The sequence below is a fragment of the Lichtheimia ornata genome (assembly GCF_029851405.1).
Source record: "Lichtheimia ornata isolate CBS 291.66 chromosome Unknown scaffold00143, whole genome shotgun sequence".
Lineage (NCBI taxonomy): Eukaryota > Fungi > Mucoromycota > Mucoromycetes > Mucorales > Lichtheimiaceae > Lichtheimia > Lichtheimia ornata.
The window spans coordinates 3,114-13,315 of record NW_026695462.1 but is presented as its reverse complement, the minus strand read 5'-3'; the positions used below and the strand labels follow the sequence as shown (position 1 = coordinate 13,315).

Genomic DNA, 10,202 nt, shown 5'->3' with positions numbered 1-10,202 from the left:
TTGCAAAAATACGATGAAAGTAAAAGAGACAGGTTGCTTGGTTACCACCCGTTGCTATGGATTTATGTTTAATCGGAGCACAGTAGCTTAATTATACCATAGCGCTAGTGCTGGGTTGTATTTGAATACCGATTAGCCTTATCCTTTTATGGCGTTTAAGATGACAAATGCACCCATCCTTTATCACCTCGCAGTAATCAATAGTAAAACAAGATAGCGATTCTTTTTAAGCGGGTGGTAAACGATATTAGGTGTCATGTATTACTTTATTTCATCTATTTGATGCCGTAACCACTATAGGTAAGGCAAGTAGGTAAGCTGACAATATAATTACACATGTATAATTGAACGCTAAAAGGGATTCAAAAACGATGCTCCGATCGACGCCGACAACGCCATATGGCTGTATATGGGTGTTGCACTCATCCATGCACTTGGGTAATGTCGTCGTGTAATGCGAATGTGTGTCCTCGAATTGTACTAGTACAATTTTGAATCCTCGAATTGCAGCCGTACAATTCAAGGATTTAGCCGTACAATTTGATGTCCTTGAATTGTACTAGTACAATATTGTGTCCTTGAATTGTACGGATCCTTGAATTGTACGCTAACAGCATGGGCCTCCCTTTCCATGCAGTATCGATAAGCTGAATGACCTTTGTTATGGCAGATAGGATGAACAAGAAAGCAAAGGATGTTGATATACTATCCTTGCATGCTGTATAACGTCATGTTATACTTCATCTCGGCAAAGATAAAAGTGTGCAGATTGTAATCAAGCATACCTTTACGAAGTATGAGTGATTGCTTGGATGCTTAATCTACATATGAATGTTCGTCATATGATCAATGCTCATTCTTTGAGCATCACTACAGTAAAGGAATGGTAACACAAAGACGCATGCAGGTATCACGAATTCGGTTATCGTCTAATGTGCCAATGGTATGATCTCGCTTATCTACGGCAATAACCTTCTCTGTGGGGTATTACTATATCTATTTCTATTGATTGTGCTCGATGGATCAAGTCATTGGACCATCTTTATTGATTAGATGAATGGTAAGGATGATGACTTGTGGCGGGCGTTTCCAAAAATATCCGGCTGCTGTTGATTTTTAGGAGGGGGCTTCCTTCCTTGGTTACGGGCACTCCATTTCAGACTTTTTTACCAACATGCTTGAGCAGCTGCACCTTCAAGGAATTACAAAGCTTTACAATTCAACGGCACCATTCCATCAATCCACGCATTCCTCCATGTCAGCTTCGAACCCATGCCGACATTCGAATGTCAAACCTCGCCAATATTGACCCGCTCTTTCGCAATGTGAAGCTCATGCCACAACGCTCTCCATGTACATCACTTGGACATTCGTGTGCAGCCAAACGTATATAATGAACAAGGTAACCAGTGTAATGGTCTCGATACTTGCAAGCAGAGGCTCATCGTTGTTTGTACTAGGTGCATAGACAACCTGAAGCTGCAACTCGCTAAGGTGGATGCCTAACATGCTTTGGGTAGACGCATTGACTCTATCAACAAACTTCCTTTCGTCATTATTATGGATACGCTCGTGGCGACGCTTACGGATGACGATTTCATTTCGATTCGAATTACTCCATATCTATGCATGTATGCGTCTTGTCGTTGGCACGATAATAGCGATTGTTTACGCTCTATGGATCACTTGCACCAAAGTACCGATATCAAAAGATGTGGAAGGCTTTCCCGCTTCAAAAGCATACAAAGAGTTTGACTATTGGATGACATTCGCAAGGAATATGGCTGAATGATGTACGACGGGAAAATGGCTTATGCTGGTTACAGGAGTTAGCTCTTAATGGTTTGTTGAATCACGACCTTGCTGTTCTTTCATTGATCATTGTCTTACTTAGCTTTGCGAATCCTTACTTTATGCATCGTATCAGCAATCCCACTTTGATGGATTCCACCTCTTGTTGACATCGCTTGGCTTGCTACATGGTGGTGCCCTTGGCGAGAACGTTTACGCAAAAGAGGCACACGTCCAGTGGCTATGAGATAGTATGTCCTTTGGAGGAACTATAATCAAACAAAGTATTTACCTATTCACCAGGTGTTGACGTGCAATATGCATTCGCAGCGCCAAGCAAACGTCCAGTTACCAAACGCATCTCAAGGTTGATGTGATCGTGAAGGTGTACAAGGCTTCTATATGGATCAACGGGATACATCGGAAAAGGAACGCAACAGCAATGCGTGCATCAATGGCTCTCTTGGTATATTATTGGTAGGTATAGCCTTGGATTTACAAACCCAAGTCATGCTGACTAACAAGGACTACAATGAAATAGCAGCAGCACACACTAGATCGAATGGATACAAGGTTATTTGCAGCACAAGTGGCATTGGGAATACGTCAAGGTAAAGTACATCATTTTAGGATTTGTCAACTTCAAGTGCACTGATGAAAGGAATAGGATCTCTTTCGGCGATATTATTATTATCACGGCTGCACGTCAAGGATGTCATTGTATAGTACTGTGCTCTCCTGGGGAATTTTGGCCCGGAAACAGTGTGACTCAAGATGCGATGGCAAGGCCAATTTAAAAAGGCATCCGCTGTGCACACGGCCTCCATCCAAGTACGGCTATTGATTTCCTTGCCTACAGAGAGAAGGTGGATATCTCTTATGATGCCAATTTCAGGATCCAATGAGAGTATGGTACATATGGTGGCATACCTTGGCGCTGCAGGTTGATTATTGTATTGCCTTCGGATGGTGTATTTGGTTGCAATTCCTTGTGATCACCATGGTTCACGGCGTCGTGTGCCTTCCTTACCGAGTTGTCCACAATGAGAGTTCTCAAAACGTCTTTACATTGCTTCTTTTGCGTATGCTGAGAACAAAAGCATGTGGGTGGGTTTTACTTGTTATCTCACATTGCGTTTATGGTAGGGTGAACATGTTGGATGATGGTACCTCTGGCAGCAACAGGATACGGACCTCACAGCAAGAATGCTGTATGGTTGGCTCAACTATGCATGGTATTGGATCTACAAAGCGAAACCTGTTAATTAACGAGTCTTACAATGAAACAGTAGCAAGACAATGTATGGATGACATGGAGATACGGTTTTATTTGGGGCGATGATGCTATTGAGAAATACCACAAGGTAAGAGGTTCATTGTGGGATTAGTTGGATTCAAGTGTGCTTACGAAAGAAATATTAGGTCGGGCTCTGATTGGGCGATTATATTGATCAATCAGCACGTCGAGGTTGTCATTGTATAGTACTGTGCTCTCCTGGGGAATTTTGGCCCGGAAACAGTGTGACTCAAGATGCGATGGCAAGACCAATTTAAAAAGGCATCCGCTGTGCACACGGCCTCCATCCAAGTACGGCTATTGATTTCCTTGCCTACAGAGAGAAGGTGGATATTATGATGCCAATTTCAGGATCCAATGAGAGTACGGTACATATGGTGGCATACCTTGGCGCTGTAGGTTGATTATTGTATTGCCTTCGGATGGTGTATTTGGTTGCAATTCCTTTTGATCACCATGGTTCACGGCGTCGTCTGTCTTCCTTACCGAATTGTCCACAATGAGAGTTCTCAAGGCGTCTTCACATTGCCTCTTTTGGGTATGCTGACAACAAAAGCGTGTTGATTGGATTTGCTTCTTATCTCACTTGCGTTTATGGTAGGTTCAACATGTTGGATGATGGTATCTCTGGCAGCAACAAGATACGGATCTCAAAGCAAAAATGCTGTATGGTTCGCTAAATGGTATGCATGGTATTGGATCTACAAAGCGAAACATGTTAATTAACGAGTCTTGCAATGAAACAGCAGCAGCACCCACTGGACGGCGTGGATACACGGTTTCTATTTGGGGCAAAGATGCTATTTAGAGTACCACAAGGTAAGAGTGATCATTATGATGGGATTGGTTGGATTCAAGTGGACTTACCAAACGCCATACAGTGGCAGATCCTCTTTCGGCGATGCTATTATTATCACGGCTGCACGTCAAGGACGGCATTGTACTACACTTTCCTGTGGAGCTCTACATGTTGTGCCCGGGGACAGTGCGACTCATGTTGCGGCCTTACGGATTTAGAAATGCATCCTCTGTTCGCACGGCTCCATCCTTTGACGGCTATTGATCTCCTTGCCTTTAGAGAGAAGATGGGTATCTCTATTGATGCACTTCATCGCGTCGATCCACAGGAGAGTACCGGTACAATGACGTTTCTTTGGCTGTGCGCTTTGATTATTACTTTTACATCCTGATGGCCTATATGGTTCCCAAGTCTGCGGATGATGATTGCGTGATTCAGGTATGTATGATTATCATGCTTTTTGGAGACCTTTGCTGAAACGCGTACTATTTTAGAGCGACCACTGGAAGCAACACACATATATGGCCAAGTCCTTGATTGCAACGCACAAGGTGCATTTATTGGAATGGCGATTATGCGAATGTTCTATAGTGCACATTGGTAAGTGCTCTTGTTAGTATTGCCGAAATGGAATGCTGATGTTGTGCTATTGTATTATAGTCTTCGACTATTGCACAGCGCTGCTGTCTCTTCGTGCTTCAAAGTATACGCGTTCACGGCTATGGCAGTTTAGGTTTGTTGGATGAGTTTGGGAAATCATTCACCATGGATCTCTCATACGTGAATGATCTTAGGAACTCGGGCAATGGGTTACGTCTTTTGGTGTCGTCAATGGTTCCTCGCGCGTTATTCACGAGCAACTGGTTATTTCTTATGCGAAGGTCAGCAACGCACACCTCTTATGGGTGGATCGTATTATTGACAAGCAACAGCCTTTATATAGTTGGATGCACGCCAAGCTTTACCCGTCGCCATGTGGACTTGATTCAACCCATTTGGTGCATGTCTTGAAACAAAGGCCTCTTACCGATTGATCATGTCATGAACAATGGACTTCGCCTATATATGGGTGCCCGCAAACTTTCCATCTCTTGTGTTTTTGGGTAATTGCTTTGATGCAACGCAACTTCGATTCAACATCTCTTATGGATTCAATCGACCTTTTCAACACAAACGGCCACTTGTATATCTTTGGTGTCAGCACGCCTTCCATGTCATGGGCGTTCTGGTTATCGACAATCCCATTCACGGATCTCTGCAACTAAAGTGGATCATGTCATCAACAAACAATGAGAGCTGCGTTGACATATCTGCTGTTACGAAGGTTATCTATGTATCTCCCCAAGGCATCAATCGTCAAGCTGCGTTCCATTCCATATGAAAAACGATTGCCATTCACATTGCTTTTTAGCCACATGTACGTCACTCCGCAGCTAGGATGCTGGTTCGGGCTTTTCGATTGATGGCTTCTACGATTTGCATGTTGTATTGGGTAGCAAAGATGGCCTCGTTGTCTCTTCTTCCAATGGCTCTCAGGATAATGTAAGTATACTTGCGTTGGTGGTACCGATATTGCTCAAGCTTCGCATGGCATTTTCATCTCAAGTGTCATTTATGGTCTACAGGTCCAGTGCCAACACAGGGTGTTCTATCAAGTGGTCGATTGCAAAGGGATTGGTTTGGTTGGGATATGGAATGGTGTTCATGGATATGGCTGTCATCGGTAAGTAGTGATCTTTTCTTTTCTACAACACGTGCTTACCTTCTCCTTTTATTCTATATGCGGGCAGTTAAGGGAGCTACGCGTGTTCTGGTACTTTGAACTCTTCATGGATGCTGCAACCATGGGCCGGCAAGAGCGTTTTGTGCATATGGCTATAATTGGTAAATGATGATCCATTCATTACGTAAACGCCTACCAACCACCTCTTTTATTATAGCATGTGAGATATGCAGCGTGCTACTTCTGCTTTGATGCTTTGGAAATGCCTTGGATGGATCTATCATAGGTACGTACTGCTCTATGGGGTTTTGAAAACTGTTTGCTGTCCATCGTTTATACATAGGTGAACCATGGCAACATCAAGCAGCACCATTACGGCATCTTTCAATGCCTGCAGGCTTATTACATCATTTTATGACTCATGTGATGCATCATGCTCAGCATTTCCTTTTGTGTAAGTCTGCAACAACATGCAATGATTCTAAACCTCTCGTTGACTTCATCCTGTATATGTTTCACCATGATTCAAATAGTCTATAATCCTTCGGCTGGTGTCCCTTTATGCATGCCCGGTATCGGTGGATCATATCAACAACAATCACAAAGCAGCTATCATCAATCGCAAGCCTACCTTTGGTGTCACCAACATTCATCTGATCGCTTGATGGCTTCCTTTATTGGCCATTCGCATACAAGGGCGTTCATCAGTGCAGTCATTTATGGATGCATCACATCAGGAGGACACAACAATGCTTTGCCTCGTTTCGGCGCTATCAAAGTCTATTCATCATTCAACGCTTTCATCGCCAAATATCGATTCATTGCATCCCCATTCATTGGTATGCATACCTTTGGATCTACAGTACAAGAGCTATCAATTCTAACGAGCTTTCCAGTGAACGAGCATGGACAGATTACGGATGGCATGGGACTACGATTTCGGTTTGAAGCAAGGTAGCTATTGAGAACACAAGGTAATAAGGGTCATTGTGGGATATGTTGTATACAAGCGCGTTTACGGTGGAAGATATGCAATCCCAGAATCAACAAGGCTTTGTCCCCGGTTATACCATTACCACGCCAAAAATGGTATTGTACTATGTCCTCTTTTGGGGAACCATGTCGCAGGACCAATGTTTATTCCACCTTGATGGCGTATGTCGTTCGACGTCTATGGGATCATTGGGATTGAGGTATGTTTTATTCTGATGCTTTTTGGAAACTCTTGCTGAAACGCCTACTCTTTAGATGGACTACTGCAAGCAGCCTAAACCTATGATCACCGAGTGTATCATGTTATCAGCCATGGTAAGGCATTGGGTACGCATCTCTTTAGTGTTATTGAAAGTGGTTGCCAACATGCCTCTTTTAGATGGATCCCATTGCAACAAGCACATGTTTGGGGGATTTGAATCCGCAGGATGGCATTTATCAGTGCTAGGTATTGTTTAAGGGTCTGGAAGATGGTTTACTATTCCTTACATAGATCCATCATAGATCATCATCAAGCTGCGAAGACCTTATCTTCCTTATCATTCACGTTTACCTGAGCATCGGGTGGTTGTTGCGTGCTACTAATCTCTTACACGGCCGCGTATCGACGTTATGGTTTATGGATTGATCGTATGGATAGCAAGCAACAACATCTACGGCCTTGTGGTGCCAGCAAGCGTTATCGCCTCATCTGTGGATTCATGTTACGGACAACCTGCGAGTGTATATCTTCTGGTTCCCAACTTTTAACGGCGGGTTACTCTGCATCAGTAAGAGACACAAGGCATTCACCTATGTTCAGGATCACGCCTATTCGATTCCTGTATGACGTTGAACATCGCGTACTGTCCCTGATTTAAAAGTCTTTGGACATTGGCTCCTGTATGGCGTCCTTCACACGAAGTAAGTATGTGGTATTTGGTAATATCAATATTACGCGTATTCTTACAACATGAGCGTGCTAGGTATGGTTGCTTCGCTTCAATTCTTGGTACCAACTTGCTACATCCCTTGAAAGTGGATCATCCGGAAGAGCGTAACCAGGGTCTCGTACATATGGCAACCATTGTAAACCGATCCCGCAAGCTTTTACGACACTTGTCAAGTTCCTCGTTTCCAACCAGTAGCGGTGGATTGTGACGCTACAGGTACGCTTTGTATTGGGTTTACAACGTAAGACTAGGTGATTAACAAGCATTACAATGACGAAGCATCAATACATCTTTGGAGCGGATGGATACAAGGTTACTTGCACCAGCAATGTTATTTAAGGTAAAAGGGTTCAATCTGGGATTGGTTGCATTCGAGCATCTTGGCAACTTGTTGGAAGGATATTGATTGAGGTAACCCTTTATAGGTGGATCTTATGAGCAATCGGCAGCGGGCAGTATTTCTGTTATGTGTCAGCAATGTTTATCACGCCACCTGGTGCTTTGTGTTCCGAGCAACATGTTTGATGTACATCTTCCGGGTCTCATCCTTTGTTGGTGTGCGAATGACTCCCTATCTTCGACGTTCATGAGACGAACACCTTTATCGGGCATCACGTTGATGCAATTATGTACCAATATGGTTTTGGCTATCAAGCACCATCGTTTTGTTGAAAGAGAAAACCAACAATCGTCCATTTATCGAATGCTTGATCTCACGTAAGTGTGTTATAGTTTATGATACCGATTGTCTTCACGCCTCTGACATGCTTACTGCCAGGCATCCTTTCTTCGCTTACTTGGCATGTGAGAATGTCCCATGTCTTGGCAAGTGGACTTTTGCAAAGCGTCGGGGTCCTTTGGATATTTACAAATTTGATGGATATATGCGGATCACTGGTAAGTAATGATCCGGTCTTTTCTACAACGCCTACCAACATCCTCTTTTATGATAGCATGTAGGCTATTCAACAAACTACTTCTCTTCTGGTGCTTGGATCCTTCAAGGACGAACCTATCATTGTGAGTATCGTACGTTTGTGTTTGGGACAAATGTTCACCATGCATTTTTAGGTACACCATGTCAGGATCAAGCAACAACGTCCACAGCATTTCTCAGTACCGGCACACCGTATTACGTGATTACATTTGAACATTACTTGCATGGACGTCTGCAGCACCAAACAACGGCATTTATACCTTTCGGTGAGCCAATGCGTTATCTTGTGTCGATCTTTCATTTTGATCCATATCCTGACACGCCCGCATGTTACGCGTCAATCATATCAACATCAATCACAAGGTAGCAATGCGCAATGTGGAACATATTTGAGAAGTGTAATCTGCGATTTGAGATGTGGAACAAGCCATTTGGGAAGTGGAACAAGCTACTTGCGACGTTGAACACGCCATTTGAGAAGTGAACCAAGCTACTGCAAGAAGTGGAACAAGTTATTTGAGGAGTGGAACAACCTATTTGAGAAGTGGAACAACCTATTTTGGATGTGGAATGCGCCATTTAAGAAGTGGTACAAGTTACTTGAGAAGTGGAACAACCTGTTTGAGATGTGGAATACGGCATTGGAGAAGTGGAACAAGGCTTTCGAGAAGTGGAACAAGACATTTGAGAAGTGGAACAAGCCTTTCGCGAAGTGGAACACAACATTGGAGAAGTGAACAAGCATTCTTGGAAGTGGATCAAGCTACTTGATATATGGAACAACCTATTTGAGAAGTGGAACAAACTACATGAGAAGTGGAACACGACATTTGAGTAGTGGCACAAGCTATTGGAGATGTGGAATACGCCATTGGAGAAGTGGAACAACTCATTTGAGAAGTGGAACAAGGATTTTGAGAAGCGAAACACAACATTTGAGGAGTGCAACAAGGTTTTTGAGAAGAGGAACGCAACATTTGAGAAGTGGAACATGCCGTGTGAAAAGTAGAACAAGCCATTTGAGAAGTGGAACAACGTATTTGAGAAGTGGAACACGCCATTTGAGAAGTGGAACAAGCTACTTGAGAAGTGGAACAATGTATTGGGAAGTGGAACAAGCTACTTGAGAAGTGGAACAACATATTTGAGAAGTGGAACAAGCCATTGGAGAAGTGGAACAAGGTACTTGAGAAGTGGAACAACGTATTTGGGAAGTGGAACAAGCTACTTGAGAAGTGGAACAACGTATTTGGGAAGTGGAACAAGCTACTTGAGATGTGGAACAACCTATTTGAGAAGTGGAACAAGCTACATGAGAAGTCGAACACGACATTTGAGTAGTGGCACAAGCTATTGGAGATGTGGAATACGCCATTGGAGAAGTGGAACAACTCATTTGAGAAGTGGAACAAGGCTTTTGAGAAGCGAATCACAACATTTGAGGAGTGCAACAAGGCTTTTGAGAAGCGAATCACAACATTTGAGAAGTGCAACAAGGCTTCTGAGAAGAGGAACACAACATTTGAGAAGAGGAACACAACATTTGGGAAGAGGAACACAACATTTGAGAAGTGGAGCACGCCGTTTGAGAAGTGGAACTTGCTATTTGAGAAGTTGAACAAGTCATTGAACAAGTGGAAGAAGCTACGTGAGAAGTGGAATATGCCATTTGAGAACTGGAACATGCCATATGGGAAGTGGTACACGCTACTTGAGGTTCAAGGTTATCG

The 10,202-nt window shown here is 43.3% G+C and overlaps 3 protein-coding genes across 3 annotated transcripts; all 3 read left to right on the top strand.

Moving 5' to 3' along the window:
• Nucleotides 1-2,875: 2,875 nt before the first annotated feature.
• O0I10_012653 (uncharacterized protein) lies at nt 2,876-4,151 on the top strand (the record flags this gene model as incomplete). Its single annotated transcript, XM_058492544.1, has 3 exons — nt 2,876-3,051; nt 3,897-3,907; nt 3,970-4,151. The coding sequence occupies 3 exons, from the start codon at nt 2,876-2,878 to the stop codon at nt 4,149-4,151; spliced, it is 369 nt and encodes a 122-aa protein (XP_058336690.1).
• A 126-nt stretch (nt 4,152-4,277) lies between these two features.
• On the top strand, nt 4,278-6,889 carry O0I10_012652 (uncharacterized protein; the record flags this gene model as incomplete). Its single annotated transcript, XM_058492543.1, has 8 exons — nt 4,278-4,325; nt 4,382-4,487; nt 4,548-4,620; nt 5,513-5,610; nt 5,954-6,064; nt 6,144-6,564; nt 6,621-6,803; nt 6,859-6,889. 8 exons carry the CDS (start codon nt 4,278-4,280, stop codon nt 6,887-6,889), a joined length of 1,071 nt encoding a protein of 356 aa, XP_058336689.1.
• A 1,232-nt stretch (nt 6,890-8,121) lies between these two features.
• On the top strand, nt 8,122-9,369 carry O0I10_012651 (uncharacterized protein; the record flags this gene model as incomplete). Its single annotated transcript, XM_058492542.1, has 3 exons — nt 8,122-8,252; nt 8,314-8,432; nt 9,311-9,369. The coding sequence occupies 3 exons, from the start codon at nt 8,122-8,124 to the stop codon at nt 9,367-9,369; spliced, it is 309 nt and encodes a 102-aa protein (XP_058336688.1).
• Nucleotides 9,370-10,202: the final 833 nt, after the last annotated feature.